Source organism: Fusarium poae, assembly GCF_019609905.1.
Source record: "Fusarium poae strain DAOMC 252244 chromosome Unknown contig_2, whole genome shotgun sequence".
Lineage (NCBI taxonomy): Eukaryota > Fungi > Ascomycota > Sordariomycetes > Hypocreales > Nectriaceae > Fusarium > Fusarium poae.
In genome coordinates, this window is record NW_025408660.1 from 1140117 (window position 1) to 1159155 (window position 19039).

Here is a 19039-nt window from a genome sequence, read left to right on the forward strand (position 1 = left end):
CGGTATGTAAAAGGGAGCGGAGGGTCGACCTTGATTAAAATCAGAAACCGCTTTCCATATATTGATAATACAGTCTTTCACAGACCTTCTACAACTATTCTTTTCGTCATTTAAGCTTGCGCCACCAGACATTCGAACGACTCGTGCCATGATGAGTTACCCGCAGTCCTCCAGCCTTCCATTCACTCCGGACATGGAACCTCCATGCCCATGCCAAAGGGATCCGTCGTCCAATATCGATTTGAGAAGTGCAGCGGCGAGCTCCAGCGCTCCTTCTCAATGTATTGATAATGCTTATCAATAGCGATTCTCATTCCAAACCCATGGAGTCACTCAAGACTCTTGCCAGTCCCGGCAGCTTGATACACTCTTAAGATTATACTCGGAATTGAAGATGGAAGTCACAAAGCTAAAGGACGACAACCGCAAGCTCAACCGACGGGTCCGACTTTGCGAGAAGTACAAATATTTTCAAAGCAATCGTAATCGGCCGTGCTTGCACACGAGGAGACTGTCATTGGCTATCAAAAGAGGAGGAGGAGACGTCCAAAGACGGATGGATCACCTCACTTGTCTTCACAAGTTATTACCTGCACACCTACCATCGAGCATGTTGTGCATGAAAGCGGAATTTACCAGACGGACTCTGAGGATGAGGTCAACTAGGGTTCTTTTGTCATTTCATCGTCAGTCCAATATTATTTGCATCGGAAAACGTCATGAAAAGAAGCATGATCATTTTCGAACAACAAAACCGCGAATTAATTGAAATAAGATGGCTTCTTCCTTTACGAAACGCTCGATTCTAGTCGATCATCTGGTTTACATTTGATACAAGGGGCTACTACTGCATCGGGTATCATTCGTATTGACTTATGCATATTTAAGTGTAGTTAGAGGACAAGATAGCTGTCAAGGAAGATAGAGTAAAACTGCGGGCGCACTCCTCGTCCATCATGAGGTTTTACCACGTTAAACTGTAATCGGTTTAATTCAGCATGCCATCCTTACAAATCCCATGGAGATCCTAACCTATAGGTACATATTGCAAGGTCCTCTAACAGAAAGCAGGATTCTGTACCTTGACTGCTGTTCTTATGACATGATGATCGAGCTTGACCTATTTAGTACGCCACAGGGAACATTGTAGGAACCACTGGAAAGACCTCAAGCTCAATGGCCAAAGACAGGCTTAGTTCTTCTATCCTGGTATGCTTCCGTCTTCTTTGAACTTGGAAAGGTCCAGCTGCTCCACGCCATGCCGATCCAAAGGAAAGCCTTGTTGTTTCAATTCCTGAATCAGCCATAGCATATAGCCAGGGACGTGATCAAGAAAGTACCTTACTGCCCAGCGTCCTGCCAAGGCTGGGCAGTGCAAAGAATGACTGTGTACAAAGTCGAAACAGTGCAGCAGTCCAGGATGGCGACGGAGGCAAAGCCGGATGTTCTCCTCGAAGACTGAAGAACGTAGGACCTTGTTTAAGCGAAGATATACTCCTGTCTGGATCGTCGCACCCCAGCTGTGGAACAGGCCGGCGAGGCGTGTATCTGTGTAATCGATTGACAACACCATCTGAAGGAGAGCGTCTAGGAAATCGCTAAAATCCCTGGCAGGGAGTGATACGGTATTGCCATTCATTTGTCCATCTCGGTAAAGCAATTTCAGAAGTCGCTCCAGCGCAACGACTTGCCGGTTAGTCTGTACTGAAGACACCCGCTCTGTGGCAATCGAAAATGCAAGCTCCAGCATCCCGCCGAGCTCTAATGATTTCAACAAATGCGATGAGGCTGAGTCCAGCATCCAGAGGATAGAAAGGAAGGCGTTGTCACTGCAAAACCTCCGCATCGCAGGTAGTGCATGGGCGCCAAATTCCAGTAAAGCTGCCATCACCGGCCCTTTCCTGTGACAGACAGCTAACGCCAGTGGAGTACATCCGTATCCAATTTCAGAATTGACATCTAATGCATTCCGCTCCACCATGACTCTTAACAGGTATGTCATGCCTTCTCGTATAGCGGCTTGGAATGCTTCCAAGTCGGGAGGACGCAAGCCTCTCGAAGCACCTCGCCGGACTATGAGCACGGCTGTCAGTTCCTGGTGATTGAGGATGGCTTCCATAAGCGGTGTTCTCCTGGAGAGGTCTATACCCTCTTTGTCGTCGATATCAAGACCATGGTTGATAAGATAGGCGACAATATCGTCCAGCCCTCTCCGTGCTGCTAGATGAAGTGGCGAATAGAGAGTTGCGTCGATGCGGTGAAAGGATAGTGGATGCCATTTTTGAGCATCTTGACATTTTGTAAAGGCAGCTCCACCCTCCTTCGCCGCCTCAAGGATCCTCAGCGCATCGCGCCGGTCTCGGCAGTAGACGATAGAGTAAAAGACGGATGAGGATCTGTGGTTGATCACGTCGTTTCTGTAAAGTATGGGTTTGCAAATGTTGTAGAGCACGCGACACGACCGGGCTAGTGAGGCCTGGGCACCGAGAGAGCATAACTCGGTGATCATGCAAATAAGCTCCGACGGTAATAAGGAAATCATGTCAGATCAGCTACCCCGCGCCTCCTCGTAGCTGACCTACCGAAGATCTGTTTTTTCTTCTTCTTTTCTTCTTTTCTTGTTCGGAAATTCTAGAAGCTGCACGTAACTGCTGCGAACTTTGGGAATGGAGACAGCCAACGCATGAAGATATCCATGTCACACCCGAGAACAAAGAGAGTGCGATGTAGACAAAGGTTTCAATTACCAAACATTTATTCAAAATAGACACGTACGATTATGGTTGTACGATCAATCCCAGTATAGACCAGAAAACCCCAAACAGGACGTTAATCTTCAAGATTCGCTCGCTACATAGCATGTTTGTCGTCAGAATGTTGATATTCTCGTAACTTTCGAATTGAGCGTCTAAATGCCTTTTCTATCCTTTTGTTCGAATGACATTTAAAATACGTGAACGCAGCGAGGCCTTGGCCAAAATAAGTCTCGGTTGAGTGATTGATAATCTCAGGTTGTTCAAGTTTTAAAACGTTCTTGTTATGCTAACCAAGCCCTAGCATCAGGAGTGTAGTAAAAAGACTTGGTGCAATAATGCCTAGTATTCTTCCATGTTGTGGCTACCCCAGACCACCACACCCCCATATTATTGAAAAATGGGGCACGATTCTTGACAAGATATTTCACCTACTCCTCACCCGGCCACACGTAGTTGAGGCTTTTCTATTCATGGTCGTGTAGGGCTATCCGTTTTTCAAACTAGCTTGATATGTCTTATATAGAATCGAAGCATCTTGTGAAGCCATTAGACCGTAATCACCGGATGCCACGATGGTTTGCCTTGACTGACCTGCTGTGGACACTTTGCGTAAGCTTCCTCTCTGGAATGTTCAGACACATCCCCATTCGGCCATCTTAGAAAAACGTAATACGTGCTCGTCGACACATCAAATTCCATGTGATCCACATCAGCACGATCCCACTCCACGCTGGGCAATGAATCTGCTCGAGCTGAATGGCTTTTAGTGTTAGCGGTGCCGAGACTGGTGGAAGGGTTCCGCTGCGATCGAGTTCTCATGGTGACAGAAAAGCACCCAGATTGAAGTGAATTTCCAAAACAGCTTTTCAAACACGAAATGATACAGAGTGGTGCGAGTTCAGCGCCAGTAACTTGTTATTGTAGTTTTATTGAGAGTGCCCAAAAATGGACTAAACGTGGCGCATGCCCCGCGTACTGCCGACGATGGGATGATCCCTGCCCTTCGTACTCACTAACAACATTTAGATGGGTATCAGTGATCCCAAGTGAATTTGAACTCCATGCATGACCGGAAGAAATGATGCGGATAGTTCGAGCTGGCTCTTATGAAAAGGGAGTAGTTGTAAGTCGATTATACTACGGATCTTTGAAGCCCGGACGCCGAAATAACTGGACTCTGTTATGTCTGATACCTGGCGGGGTCGATTTCGACTCTGGCTGTGTACATGGCATGCGCCACGCTTAGTCCGTTTTGGGGTACTTCCATTAAAACTAAAATAAGAAACTACTGACGCTGGACCCGCACCACCCTGTAGATCCTTGGGTCTTGTTAGTTACTAGTAATAGCTTGCTAGGATGCCATCACTTCTATTGTGTTACCTGGTTATCGTAATCGGCCTTACCTGCTTCTTGGTTTGATCGAACCGAAGTCATCGTAATAACCTTGTCTCTTTTGTGCAAGTTTTTCAATGACTGGAAGGTGGGGATCCAATATGACACCCCAAACGGTAGTTTTAGGCTTGAAACACTGCGTCCGAACTTTGATTTTCTATAGTTGTAATGCGGGTGGCGTGCCCTGTCGCCGGTAATCCATCTTAAACTCTGCAATCTCACAAAGGCACCTGAGAAACGGGACACTGTACGGTACTTTAACCTCAGGAAGGTGCCAAATCGTATCCCAAAAAACTATGACAGCCAGAAAGAGGCTCCTCTGTAACAGACGTGTTTCCCCCCCTAGACAGACTGTGTCATACAATTCCTTATTCGACAAGTGTCGATTTACCGTACTTTCCTTATCTTTCCCGCTCCGTATTCTTTCCCCCACCACCACCTTTTCTACATGTCCCCTGGTAAGCTGTCCAAGACGTCTAACTCAAAAGGAATAATCACGCAAAATACAGGCAACAGTCTTGAGTGCGTCGGAAACGCCTCCCAGGAAATTTGTTTCCTGGGCACACGTATCTTCGACCCTTGTTACCATTCTAGTTGCTGGCCAACGTTGCTCGTACAAAGTGATTGGTAGTGCCGTGGTGACTTGTAAGAGTACAAAGGTCGATGAGACAATTTTAAGATTCATACTTAGAAATTGATTAATGGCGGAAACGAAGTCGGCGACTAAAAGGTGACTACAAAATTATTTGTTCAGAAAGAATCACCATCAAGGTATTTCTAGGAAAGGACGCAGCACGGGAGCCGCCGTTTATGTATTCTCGCCATTATCATTTCATCAAGAACGAGGTCTGAAGCTGGATGGCGCGATGCCGAGAGGGAGTGAAATTTAAAGGCGGCTGAAATGGCCCTACAACCCTTGACTTCCTTGTCAGTGGGTACTACTTTACGGTTGAAGGTCTGCTTCAGGCCCTTGTGCCTGTCAAGCGTCGGCAGACATCCGTTCCAGAACTGGGCCTTTGTCGTCTGGTCCACCCTTGTTTTCCCTGCACCTACGTCTCGGTTTAGTCCAAAAAAGAGGAATATCCTCATTCTGCCCACTTCCTATTCAATTGCAGTGTCTACTTCTTTTACTGTTTTGACTACACCCTCAGCTCTGCAACAGGTATCCACGCAAATCTCTCAATTCGTCCAGTGCCAAATCAGTGTACAGACCGCTTAGCATCGTGTGCGCATATCTCCAATCCTGGTGTGTCATGACCATAGCTAAAGGGGACGGCCAGGAGAATAATGGCATGTGAGTGGCAATAACACAACACCCACCTCTCCCACAGCCTGCGGTTGGGGCCGTGAGATACATATTGACTTCAATAAGATACTTGGTAGATTCCATCCAGGATCACTACTTCGATGATGAAAAGGTAGGAAGGATGATTCTATTCGATCGGCTACCCCTTTCCCCAACTTTCGCGCTTACCGTGCCACTAAAAACTTCTTCTCAATGGACTTGTCCACTTCCCCCCTCTCATACATTTAGAAGACAATGAACGTCAGAGAAATACCTGTACTCAAAACATTCACATCTCCAACGACCTCTGCACACATGATACTAATGGGCCAAAGGGATGCACATACTTCCATATCAAATGGCAGGGACACGAGAGCAGAAAGGAATGGACATGGGAACCCCAGGAGAATCTTGAGTCAGTTACCTGGTTCTCATGCCGTTTACCCACTGGGCTGACTATTGGGGACAGAATCGGAGGCGACGCGTTGGTGGAGAATTATTTTGCAAGCCTCGCCAAGCGGCGGAAAAGAGCTAGAAAGTCTGCGAACAAGCGACCAAGTCCGACAGGCACTAATCCCAGCATCAAACCAGGCAAGAGGAGTGAGAGTTATCGCCTTGCCCGCCCAAGCCGCACACCGAAGTCGACGTGGGAGCCTCCTCGGGGCACGTGGGAGAACGAAAGTTTTCACATCGATGGCTGTCAGGGAGACAGCATAGAAGACTTGATGATTTACGTTACCTGGCCCGGAGGCCACAAAACCAAGCAGAAGATGGACTTTTTATGCAAGAAATGCCCTCAAAAGGTATCAGCGTCTTTATTTCGTTACAACGACCAAGTGTGCCTTGTGAGGCTGATCATTTCTTTTTGTCTTTAGATGCTCCGCTATCTGGAGCAGTACGTGTCAATGTCGTAACAACAAGTTTTGGAGGCGACAACACGATTTTGATCTGGTTCATAGCGACTCGACAAAGTCGAGAACACGGCAGCCTATTACGAACATGGTAGACACGGTTACAGTACTGTGAGGAGAGATTCAAGGCTTGAATTCGCCATAGGTACAGTAAAAGGAGTGACCACAAGTGGCTGCGGTTTTGAGGAAAGTCAGACAAACGGGCTACACTACAGTACATAGGAGTAATATAGTCTGAAATTACCACGGAGGCACTCGACGCACCCTTTTCTATTTCTATTGTGGCCCGGACACCTTAGTTTCACGTCTTGGTGGGAGTCTGATTGATTGAATATGGTGCAAGGGCTATGATAGTAGCGTATCTCGCACCCCTTATCCTTCCTGTACCCGTTTCCGTCTGAGCCAAAAACGGATTTTCAGAGAGCGATCAAATCGAGGCGTCAAGGAGTTCAAAGGACTGATCATTGGGAGTTTGCAATAACGTTGCAGGTATAACTATAAGTATGCTTGGAACGCCCGGAAAGACTGCGACCTTGTCTTGTTCTTTCCACATGTCGCACCCGTCGGATGTGAAAATGACGTCACCGCTTCCGCAACCATTTCAACTCCAAGGCCTTGAATCGGAGAGCGAGAAATGGACAATTGATCATGGGCAGGACCTGCCTGACTATTACACTCCACCGAGCCATGAGCGTCCCTTTACTCCCTGTCCTGAAACTGATCCCATTCCGGACATTCAGCAGCTTGAATCCACTTCTAGTGGATACGAGCCCGCATTGGACGTCTCTCCCACATACGACTCATTCGACTCAAATTTTGACATGCAGGAAAAAATGAAAGAATTGTGCAGGGAGCTAGAAGTTCTGAAGAGTACGGTTGATTGGATGCATGGCGTGCAAGACACACAGAATAGGGCCATAAGCAGGCTCTTGCTACTGCAGAGACGAGAAATCAGCGTTACGGCGCCGTATGAGCCCAGAGTTTGAAAATGGCCACCAATGGCCCTGTCATGGATAGTAGATCATAACAATCGAGCACCTTGCCTGGCCAGAAAAAGTTGCAGTATATTCTTTCAGCCAAGAAAGGTCTCCTCGACGTGAGAGCGACTTCATTCTTAGACTTTGTAGTAGTATATCTTTGGCGTATTTGAAACGTAAAGCAAACCGCTATGTTCGGACTCCAGTCCATGAAGTCCCTTTTGCATCCATCTGAGGTGAAATTACTTGCGATATGCGATTTGAAGAATTGAAAACCACGACACTTTCCATCAGATGCGCTTTGAATACACTAGACAGTGAAAAGGGATACAAAGCGATCAGAATCACCCCATCGCACATCTCCAAGATCTAGTCAACAGCATCGAATATGCAGCAACTCGGTTCATACCAAGCAGTCGATGGTGTCGCCAGAGATACAAGCAAGGACAGGTTGCTTTTACGAAGATGCAGGGACAAGCTTACAGCACATATTGGTGAGTATATGACCCACGATAACCGAACTCGTGTCCCCTAACAAAGAGTAGAGAGGAGGACCGGTATCAAATTAGAACCTGGCGATGTACGCTTGGTGATGAAGCAGAGCGATGCCTACACTTGGACCTATACGAAAGAAGTAGCACATCTGTTTTCCAGGGAACTTGAAGACCACGAACCTGAAGCATACCAGAAGCTTTGCAGAGAAGTCGGGAGAAGCTTTCACGCCATCACATTCAGCAAAGGTGATTTCGCTGGTGGCCACCTGCGTTCGGGAAGCCCACCGCCATACGGCATACCAACATTCGATGCGGATGTAACGGAACGGGGCGGAACGAGTGAAGACGTAGCTTTACTAGGACATCAAGTTTCTATGATGGAGACGAGTGCAGCCTACGACGCAACCACTCGAATGCAGCTGCAGGAAAACATCTGGACTCTGGAACAAGAAAACGAACGTCTCATGCAAGAAACCCAAAAGCAGCGAGAGGACGCCACATATCACAGAGATTTCTTCTACAAGCTATTGGAAGCTATAGATCAGCTGAACGCGACGGTCTCCGACATTCGCCAGGACTACATTAGAACAGTCAATATCAGCATGTTTCCGAAAGATCAAGCTCAACTGTTCTAGCGAAGGGAAACTGCAGACTCAAGATGGCTTGTATGTGCATACTCATGGGGGATAGCGAGGATGAAATGGGGCATCGATTTTCACCCTACCCTATGGCAGTGATAGAAAAGGTTTATCTTCAATACAGTAGTTATGGATAATTGTGCTTCCTTTACCTTGGCAGGCTGCTACCGGTAAGTCTGGTGAAGCCAGCTGACAGCTCATTGTTAAGATATCGTGTCCTATTGGAATTTTCAATACAATATTCGCCACGGACAGCGACATTTAGTTCAATTTCCTTTTTAGGCTCGCATCCCCAAACCAAGAGAACACAAAAGCGAAGAGTGATCGTTTTCGACCCTAGCGCCGGGTTTGAAGAGAATTAGAGAAGGGAGATCATTAGTTTGCGATCAAAGGAAAACCGGAAGACTTTCCTCGGATCTTTAAGAAGGAACTATCGGCGTTTCGACGACCGACTTCGGTAAAAGCTTACTATCGCCACTGCGGTGAATGAGAACGGAAAGAAACATATGCGTAGAAGAAAAGGTTTCGCATATAGGTTCCCTGAACCTGTGCAAAGGTTCGGTTTACACGCATCGCCTACATTTCACACGTCTACAGTAGTGGCATTCGAAAAACATGCCTTGCTCTGGACCTTCACAATCAGGACAGATCCATTCTATCAGACAGCTGTTGGCCCTGAGGAACCATGAGTGATGGCTTCCCGCACCTGAACTGCAGTCCTCTTCAGTGTTCAGTCCTGCGATCAAACCGGTGGGCAGCTTTCTTGACGAAGGTAGATATGGAATATAAGGGTCCCTATCGGCTTGATTATCCACGCTTCGGCAATATTGCGAGCAGTCGCGCAGTTTGAATGAGATTGTATTCATGATTGGAAAATCAAACACATGTGCACGTCTGCCAGGCAAAGAACTTTCAACCAATTCTCAGGAACCACAGATGGCGACAATTCTTTATTTGTATCTACACGACGCGACACAGTGAGCCCTAGACGGCCGCATGCTACAGCATACAGTTTGAGTTTGCTAAGGCACAAAACGTCACACGCCAGTCTTTTCGAAGTCAACATCACACAATGAATGCTGAAAGACAGACACGTCGGGCGATAGCCAGTCAGGGACGTGTCCTGTTTTGTACGAAACAGTTCATCCTGGACATGCTTCATTTTTGTCTCCAAACACCGCTAAATATTGACAGGCTGACGCTAGTCTGCATCCCAATCAATAATGGATGAAGCATCCACTAGCCTCAGGTCAACGATAGTGACTTGAAACGCCTGACTCGAATACAGTGATGAACAAAATCAACAGCGGGTACTCTGTGGCTAATGTGGCTGAGTTCGGTATGTATAGGTTATGCCGACATTGCACTGGCTTGCCCCGTCTCCTTGCAACGACAGCCATTACCCTGAACAAGAATGACCACTTGTGGCCTTTAACACCGTCAGCCTGACCATCGTGCAGGCTCAAAAAGGTCTAGTGAGCCTAAAATTGCGTCTTAAAAATGACTTGGCGCCATCATTTAGGCTGCCGAAGCCGTTGCAAGTAGCCTTGACATCAATTATCGCATCTCAATTCAATATTGTTCAGTATCGGACTGGTGCTACCCATTTTGGATGGCGCTTCCGTCCAACTATCCACCGGGCGGTAGTTTAGCGTATCATCTAAGAGTCTCATAAACTTCGTAAGATTTGCTAGCTTCCTAGAAAGCCGGTAAAGATTGTTATATCATAACAAGATCAAGTCGCTCAAGTCTCATTGGCAAACTCTGCATGAACCATACCAGCGAGGAATCTGTTGAGGCGGATTCGGGGTCTTCCATCAGTTTTCAAATCATCGGGTGGCTGTTATAACCTGATAATCGATGTTTCAAACCAAGGCAATCCTCGATCACGAGGTCTGGCAAAGCCACAATGATCTTGTTCCCCCGGCGAAGGAAGAGGAGGTGGCGCTGCATTATGAGAGAGCCAAGCTGATGTGCCAGCATAGCGGTGCGTATATGATATTTTCGAGAGTGAAATCGACCAAGTCTAATTCGCGTTAGGCCTGAGTTTGCATGACATCGAAGCCCTTACTGAGAAGTTTTGGGATTTTCATTTCGACAGTAAGATTCCTTCGACCTGCACACCCCAAACAAAGCAGCATCAAAGGCAATGCCCCCCGACACCGTACTGTGGCATACCACGGGTTGCAATAGTTTTTGCTCGCTTGATAGTTCACGGAAAGAGCCAAGGGGTAAAGCCATTCGTTGTCTTTCTTAGCGATGCGGGTGCGATGCGTCCTGGGGTTTCGTCGCGAATATTACTTTCAAGACCAGGTACCAAACCGCTGGATCATGCAATCACTACGTTTCATCATGTTCAGCTACCACCAAGTGCTCTTCTCGGTTCTACTTCCAAACCAAAGCATGAGCGTGCCGAGTTTCTGCGTCAGATTTGGCGGGTTGCTGTTGGAACGTTGTCGCTCTCGATCATGGGCATATCTGCCATGCGTGTGGGAACGCGCATCGCTGCTCTCTACAGCGAACGAAGGACTATCCTGTCACCAGATGGACATTAAACTATGCCAATCATCAATTTCAGCATACATGCGTATTGTAGTGTTGTTATATGAGTACAACCGTTGTATAGTTGTACAACACTACTTTTGTTGAAGCTGTACAACACAACCGGACTTCCCAAACAACTGTTGTGCAACAATAAAGCGCTTCATATAATTGGTCAAGTTGGTAGTGTTAGCTAATCAGATATTGGTTTTATCGTAGGTATACACCAGAAACGTGACGTGTCACGATGGCCTTGTTACGCCGTGAAGCTACCTATCCGCCACCGGCTGAGTAGTAAGCGACCTCACTGATGGCTACGGCCCGTGGCACGTTTATGGATCTTAGGCGCCCACCGTTAGCAGACAGACATATAAGTTTATGTTCTCTTTACTCCTCGGATAAGCTCTTTCACGGCCAAGGATAACTGTCGTGAATAGTTTCACGGACAGCACGAACGCCACATCACAACTAGCGCAAGGCAGCATACGGCTGCCTAAAGACCATCAATGCTGCTTATGACGAAACATAGCTACAGGAAGCCAGCTCCCAGTCCCTCATTAGATAGAAGTTAAGAGGTTTCTTCGATTCGATGTTTTCCACATGCGAGTGATGACTTTTCAATCAATGCTATGGCCGAGCTGCCCTGTCTTTATTGTTTTTGATTCTATGAATCTCACTGCAAATCCTAGACGCTTTAGGCACCATTAGTGTGCCATATGCTTAAGCACTTATTCCGAGAATCTCGACTATGGATAGCTCATCGCCTATTAATTCAACATCTGCTCAATTAACAGCCATCGAGCGGCTGGGCTGGGACTTCTACAGCTTCTTTCGTGTGGAGTTTCTTGAGAAGAACAAGACTCAAATTGGAAGGGTTCGGAAGTCTTACAAGATGACTAAAATGTTATAGACGAAGATATAGAGCCATGGCATCTTAATTCTACCCGTTTTGTCGTTGCACGTGACCTTATTGTTGTACAACTGTTGTAAAGTTGTACAACACTACCTCACAACATACAACTATTGTACAACAATACGCATCTATGAATTTCAGCACCCAGCAACGCCCTATCGTCGAAGGATGGGTCCAGGTGAAGGTTCTGACGGCCTTTGCGCACTGGACTGTGGGAATGTGCTCCAACCCTGCCCGCCCGGAGCAACATGCGCGCGCCACCATCTTCAAGGCAACAGTGATCAAAGCATCGCGGGTCTTGAGGGACCTCACAGAAAGGTGCGGTTGGCAAGGACTTTTTGCCTTCAACCAGATCAGTGAACTGGACTTGACTTTCCAAGGGAACTCCATAGCCGAAGGCGACACGCTGGTGCTATGCATCCGTACGTACCTACCTAAATCTTCACTCGCTGCTAAGACAGAGCCTGGCGGTGCCTTGCTGACTGAAACATTTTAGGTTTGGTGTCTGAGCTCCTTGGCGGCAAACTGAAGCTTCCAACATGCCAGAATGCCTTAACGCTCCTGGCGCAGCAGGAGCAGGGCTTGATGAACGACATCCAATCACGTCTCACGGAGGTTGGAGGATACAGACAGCATCGGAGCCAAGCTTTCAATCAACATGTTCTTCCGTTATGCCGACCGCTGGTCGAAGCCATCGGTCACCGCATGGCTTACGAAGCCGCCCAGCAGGCAGGGATTTCTTCGGACGTACTGGAACTGTATGAACGTCTATCTGCGAGCAAGCCTTTGATCTATTTGTCAGCCCAAAGCATGGGCAAAGCGAGATGTGGAGACCCCCTGCTAGACGAGCAATACGAATCAACCCTAGCTCAAATTAGGTCAGAGTCACTTCATCGTGATCCAGTCGACGATTATATAACGGCGCCGATTGTGTCCGAAGAAAAGTGGAATGACTTTACCAATGGCTTATTTTGCTTCGTCCAGCCCAGCGGTGGCAAATACAACTCAAAACTCTAAAAGGTAATCGAGATTACTATCCTGGTTCAGATGATTATCATCCACAATATCGAAGAGTTGTGGCTTCCTCTCTCACCCTACAAGGAGCATTGAAGCAGTGGCAAGGAATATGAAAGGGCTTTTCTGGTTGTACTGACCACAATGGATTAGCTATAGGAAATCTTGATTGGAATAAACATCGTAAAAGATGGCATACATAACCAAACTGACCAGTGGCTAAGGGGGAATCAACGTTTCGCTTTTGAAGGCACACTCGTATGTATGTACACAGGTTTACGATACTAGGTTTACTATTTCAATCTATGCTCATGCACTATGTTTTCGAAATATTTTTCTCCTCCTGTCGTAGTCCCCCTTCCAAAGAAGATAAGGTAATAATGATAATGAATAGTCTTGGGCCACATCACGTCACTCCTTCTGATCGAGTTGAGGAGCTTGAACCTACAAAGCACAAGTCATGGGGTAACTCTTCGGCTTCGTGTCAGGTGTAGAAGGATAGGAAGAAGAGGTTTCGCTCTATCCAGAGACACTCCTACTACGGAGACGATTTGTTTCGTAGTGCTCAGTATGTGACTCTGGGCCTGAAGGCAAACCTGGCGAGGGCGCCAAAGACCGCTCGAAATCTTGATTAACCTCCCTTGGGTACAGCCGAGAAATGAGTTTGCTAGACCATACTTTGATTCCAAATTTTGGCCATTGATAACATCGAGAGTCTCGCTCAATGGATGGCAGGATGATTTCTTTTTCATCACGTTCTCGTAGGCAGCGGGGTCCATGTGCTGAGTGAGGCCGGCCAAAGCATTTGAAAGACATCATTATTCATGAGTATCTGTATAGTTTATTGTCACGTTTAGAAACGGAAGAAAACAAAGAAAAAAGACTAGAAAGCGAGAGAACAGGCCGTATGAGCGTCTTTTGAATCAGTGGAACTGAAAAGAGAAATGAAAGAAAGAAAGAAAGAAAGAAAGATGGTGCTAACACCATGTGCAAGCCAAAATAGACGCGAGAATGTTGCAGGTCGTACTATTTCCTGGTCTTGGTGTTGCGTACGATCCCAATGCTTGCAGTATTAAGCACTTGCACCTTCCTCTCCGACAATAACTCCCGTTAATTAAGAAGAGCCTCCATCTCTCGTGACAGGTATATATGCACACTGTGCACGCTTCGACAAATGACTGATGGCCCGCAAATTTGTGGACTTCCCTGACGGACTTCAGCGATAGTACTCACGACTCACATTGTCACATTGTCCCCACTTCCCCGGATTTATGACCCAAACCTCTAGGTAGCGGTGGTTCTTCTGAGTATCTCATTCCGTCAGCCAGAAGTTGCTTATACGCGGCCAAGTTGTGACAAAATGACTGCTTATGAGGTAGGGACATGTACCGTAACGACCCCACCCTAGACTTTACAAAGAGCATTTTGTTTTGGAACGGAAGGTGCAAATGCTCAATACTTTATCACTTTATCATATGGAAGCTATACCGGCTATGGATAGACCATGCACTAATGGTTTCGTTCAGCATCCATCCTACCGCTGTATTGTTCCAATCTAGATCACCGAGCCTTTCTCCAACATTTTTGACACATATTTGAGGTCAAAGCAAATATGCTCCATGGAAGGCAAGAAAATCGTGTACACATTATCAGGTGACAGCTGTGACTGATGTCCCAAATTTACTATGAAGATAGGTTCATATATTCCCGGCCGAAATTAGAGGCCACTAGCCTATTTTCATTGAATCTAAGATAAGCTTTCGCGAACTGACTGACCCGTAGCACTTGTGGCTTACGACAGTGCACAGAGCACTGCAAAAGCCGTGATGGTTGACACTGTCTACTTGGAATGTTTGTCATTATCACATACTATCATCCAAACCTTACCAATAATAGCTTCTAAATGGTAGAGATCGTCTGGTTACGGTACATATAGACATGCTCAGAATGAGTCTTGCAAAAGAAAGGCCAGATCGGAGCGCAACTCCTTGCTCTCGGTGAAGTCATTATGGATAAACAATTGATAGCGTAGGTCAATATCTTCCTTTCACTAAGGCCTTCTCTGGTCGCAGAGGGATGATAACATCTGCCTATTGGAGTCGATAATCAGCCTTCGTGGAGACTGGTGCATGCTTAGCCATGTTCCCGACATTTCTAGCTTTACATACTGTAAAAGCTGCATGAGCCACTGCCATGATCTGTGAGCGAAAGCTTATCTTACATTTAATGAAAAATAGGCTAGCGGCCGAAATTAGAGCCCGGGACTGCAAGGGTAGCAACAACTGAACTGGGACCGTGAGTTGAGCAATGTAAAAGTTGCCGTCCCATACAGGCTTGACCGCCAGCGGACACTTTGTTGCTTCAGTGACGAATGAAGGCCATGAAAGGCAATAACTATGTTGTTGCGGATGAATTTGACCTGCAAGACTGACTTGCTTAGTCGTGATATTGATGGCATGATCAAAGTAGTTATTGTCAAATTTGTTCTCTTTCGGCCGAAATGGCACTCTTGTGTGATTATTGTAAGACCCCTCTATGTATATAAGCTGTGTAGGATGCCCAAGTATCTCAGAATTTGACACAGACATCTTTGTATAATATCGTGAACATGACTTCTGTGCAAAATAACGTCAAGGTAGAATCGCCAGTTGAAGATTTGCCGATGGGTGATACCCAAGAAGCAGGAAATAGAGTAAACGAACAGAGCGAAAGCCCCTCTTCCCAGGCAGATGACAATTCATCTGGACAGACCAGTGGTACTCCACCTGGACAGAACGATGGTACTCCATCTGGACAGACCAGTGGTACTCCACCTGGACAGAACGGCGGTACTTTTTTTGGACTCAACGGCGATGATTCATCTGGACAGAATGGCGGTACTTCATCTGGACAGAACGGCAATAATTCATTTGGACAGAACGGCGGTACTTCATCTGATGAAAACCATTTTATTCTAGACGGGCCCACCAAACGTGGTGTAAAGATACCTGGAGATACGGATGCAGCTCGTGAATATAGGAGTTTTAGCCCAGGCGTAGCTGAGCCCAACTCTAAGAAACAAAAGTCGAACAACAACGACATGACCAATTTCTTTGGTACATCAACCAAACCTACGAACGGCCTGTTCGGGTTTAAGTCCCAGTCAGGAGGAGCAAATTCTTTTTCCTCTGCTCCCCAGGGGCAACAGACAACACAGTCTCCCCAGGGACAGCAGACACCACAGTCTTCTCCCCCTCCTCCTGATGAAGACGATGAATACAACGAAATTATGGGCGATCTAGCGGGTAACCGAAAACCCCCAGCAAACATGCAAACGATAGCGCTTGTGCGGGGAGGGAGACGCCCCAAGTACATAAATATGTATACAGTTGGTGACAGATGCATCTTTCGCATTGAAGGTATGAAAAGCGACAATTTCGATGCGGCACAAGCACCTCACCTATCAGAGGAGAAGTACCAAGCTAGCCAAAACCCTGAAAGTTGGCAAGATCTGGAAACCGTCCTTGGCGTGGCAGCGCCTGGTAAAGAGATGAACCATAGTGATTTCTTGTCCAGACTCGATCCAGAAAATCCGGACAAATTCAAATGGCGCCAACCTATATTCATCATAGGAAGACGGGTTAACGGAGAAATCACGTTTGTGAACCGTGGATGGTGGCGCGCCAATTATGACCCGAAGGATCCATCCGATCGTGAAACGTACCAGGCACGGCGACCAGAGGGATACTACTATTACTATAAAACGAAAGATGATCCTGTTCGCAGGAACCGAGAAAATAAAAATGCCTTCCAGGATTATAGACTTTTCAAGATGGCTTTCTGGTATGAGAGAAAGTATTACCAGGCCCTGCATCCTGGACAGCCGTTTGTTGTCGAGGATCGCAAGAAGTCGCCATCGCCAGTTGACGACGATGTGGCTAGATTTAGAGAAGTGACGATCCCACCAGATGAATACCAGTCTTCGAAGGTCGTCCAGTCTATGGAGAGTCCTCTAGCAGACTCTGATGTACAAATTGGTACTCCTCCACAAAGTAGATCCCAGACAAAACACACATCAGCGAGACAGCCCAGCATACGTCATACCACTTCGAACCCAAATGGTTCACCGCGACCTCGGAGTAGTGGAATGTTCAATGGAATGAGACAGCCTCGGTTCACACCTCGCCCAACAGCAATGGCCTCCTGATAAAGCAATGACTAGGCAGGGTTTTAAAATCCACAACGGCGATAACGACCCACAGAGATTGCAAGACCAAGCGTTACATTTACTAAGCTCGATGTTGCGACTTCAACAATCCTGACCAGGGTTAGCATTAAACTCAAGGACGAAGCTTTTTCTCTTGGTCCATTTTCACTCCTTTGATGCTCAAATCAGACGTTTTCTTTTTTCGTGAAGGCTGCTCAGTCTTATGTCATAACAGTTTAATTGTCTAGTTTTTATGTGGCTTTGATCTTCAGATCTTTTTCTATGTCCCAGAATTCTCTTTATCTTCACGTTAGTATCTGTATTTGAGGGTTATATCAGTAGAACAATATAGGGTTTCAATTTCAATGTTTAACAGCAAGAGTACCTTGTATTTCTATTCTCATATCGTGCAACCTATATGATTGTCAAAAGAGGAGTCTTAATAGTCGTCAGCGATGTATGTTGTAGTGAACTTGCACCTTCCTCACCAACAATAACTCTCGTTTATAAACAAAGCCTCACATATCTGGCTTAAGTATAAACCCGCACTGGGTACACCCTGGCCAGCCACAGAAAGCCAGTATCTCGATGTACTTACATCATTGACGCAAGCCGCAGTACTTATGGCTCGTACTGTCGATCTATCTCCACTACCCCAGATTCGCGACCCGGAACTCCAGGCGGTAGCGGTGCTTCTGAGTCCTTCACTCGCTGAGTCAAACATTGCTCATCCACCCATAAGGTAGCCAAATTATGACAGAGCATTTGCTTATGAGGTAGAGCCATGTACCCAGAGGGCCCAATCTAGACTTTTCAAAAAAGCATGTTGTTTTTGGACCGGAAGGATCCTTTACGCCAGAAGTGAGGGTACGGTTTAGCGTAACTTCTCGGCGCACATGCACATCATTTTCACTTGTGTTCGATAAAATTCGGTATGCAACCAGGTTTAGATTAAGCTCAATATTACTTGAATTCTGAAACAGACAGCATTGCTTTGCCAGTCAAGTGTTGCAGCGATAATACAATGCGTCTTCATTGTAACCATCGACGGACGATTGCCTTTCACATAGTATCCAGGGTATTAGGATATGTTCTTGCTGCCACACACGCCGTAGTTTGCCGGTCTATCGTTCCAGTTGGCATCGGGATAGGCTTTTGACCTTGGTGCTACATATACTGTCTGGGATAACGGAGTTGGCCAAATACTATCTGCATTCCATGGATGACGCCGCGCTGCCAGATATCGTGGACACAATCCTGTGTCTGGTCCACTCTCTGACAACCCTGAAGCTTGCCAGGCCGTTATTGAGGGGCAATAAAACTACAAGGGCGGCTTATCAGGCGCCCGCCATCATACGACCGGTACTCGCGGTTGTCACGGTCATTCGCAAGGATCCTTGGATGCATGGAGCTGTCGTCAAACTACTACATGCTTTTCTGTACACCAGGTTTCTCATCTTCGCCTCTAAGAGAATCAGGTTGACGAAGGTTCAATCTCAAGCCACAATATACGCCCAGTCTGTCTTCCTAGGTGCTATCTTGGCTATAGAGTCATCTGGGCTGCCTGGAGGGGTGGCAGTCTACATTGCCTCGGTTGGTTTCGTAATGGTCCTGAATCGATTTGTATCCAACCATTTATGTCGGTCAGTGTTCTCTCAAATAGGAAGTACCGGAAGTTTCCTTCTGACTCTATTACAGATCACCAGAAGCAGTAAAGTCTTCCCCGCTATTTGATCAACTTTTAGCACGATCTTTCTTGTGGATTGGACCGGCTGATCTTAACAGCATCAAGGCTCATCAACCTTCAGCACTTGCATCCTCTGCAGACGATGAATATGCCAATGACAATGCCGCTGGCGAAGACCAAAACTTCTTCCAAACTCTCAAGTTATTGAAGCGATATTAGTTACTCTTACTCGAAGGGTTATCGAC

General features: G+C 46.6%; 7 protein-coding genes across 7 annotated transcripts; 6 read left to right on the forward strand and 1 right to left on the reverse strand.

Annotated features, from left to right (window-relative positions):
- Positions 1-1201: 1201 nt before the first annotated feature.
- FPOAC1_013572 (uncharacterized protein) lies at positions 1202-2542 on the reverse strand (the record flags this gene model as incomplete). Its single annotated transcript, XM_044857913.1, has 1 exon — positions 1202-2542. The coding sequence occupies one exon, from the start codon at positions 2540-2542 to the stop codon at positions 1202-1204; it is 1341 nt and encodes a 446-aa protein (XP_044701295.1).
- Positions 2543-5401: 2859 nt separating this feature from the next.
- Positions 5402-6347, forward strand: FPOAC1_013573 (uncharacterized protein; the record flags this gene model as incomplete). The annotated part of the gene is made up of 5 exons (XM_044857914.1): positions 5402-5442; positions 5521-5566; positions 5769-5848; positions 5903-6236; positions 6309-6347. The coding sequence occupies 5 exons, from the start codon at positions 5402-5404 to the stop codon at positions 6345-6347; spliced, it is 540 nt and encodes a 179-aa protein (XP_044701296.1).
- Positions 6348-7709: 1362 nt separating this feature from the next.
- Positions 7710-8450, forward strand: FPOAC1_013574 (uncharacterized protein; the record flags this gene model as incomplete). Its single annotated transcript, XM_044857915.1, has 2 exons — positions 7710-7815; positions 7867-8450. The coding sequence occupies 2 exons, from the start codon at positions 7710-7712 to the stop codon at positions 8448-8450; spliced, it is 690 nt and encodes a 229-aa protein (XP_044701297.1).
- A 1863-nt stretch (positions 8451-10313) lies between these two features.
- FPOAC1_013575 (uncharacterized protein) lies at positions 10314-11008 on the forward strand (the record flags this gene model as incomplete). Its single annotated transcript, XM_044857916.1, has 3 exons — positions 10314-10440; positions 10494-10553; positions 10767-11008. 3 exons carry the CDS (start codon positions 10314-10316, stop codon positions 11006-11008), a joined length of 429 nt encoding a protein of 142 aa, XP_044701298.1.
- A 1029-nt stretch (positions 11009-12037) lies between these two features.
- On the forward strand, positions 12038-12924 carry FPOAC1_013576 (uncharacterized protein; the record flags this gene model as incomplete). The annotated part of the gene is made up of 2 exons (XM_044857917.1): positions 12038-12329; positions 12404-12924. 2 exons carry the CDS (start codon positions 12038-12040, stop codon positions 12922-12924), a joined length of 813 nt encoding a protein of 270 aa, XP_044701299.1.
- Positions 12925-15529: 2605 nt separating this feature from the next.
- On the forward strand, positions 15530-17107 carry FPOAC1_013577 (uncharacterized protein; the record flags this gene model as incomplete). The annotated part of the gene is made up of 1 exon (XM_044857918.1): positions 15530-17107. The coding sequence occupies one exon, from the start codon at positions 15530-15532 to the stop codon at positions 17105-17107; it is 1578 nt and encodes a 525-aa protein (XP_044701300.1).
- Positions 17108-18325: 1218 nt separating this feature from the next.
- On the forward strand, positions 18326-19013 carry FPOAC1_013578 (uncharacterized protein; the record flags this gene model as incomplete). Its single annotated transcript, XM_044857919.1, has 2 exons — positions 18326-18750; positions 18806-19013. 2 exons carry the CDS (start codon positions 18326-18328, stop codon positions 19011-19013), a joined length of 633 nt encoding a protein of 210 aa, XP_044701301.1.
- Positions 19014-19039: the final 26 nt, after the last annotated feature.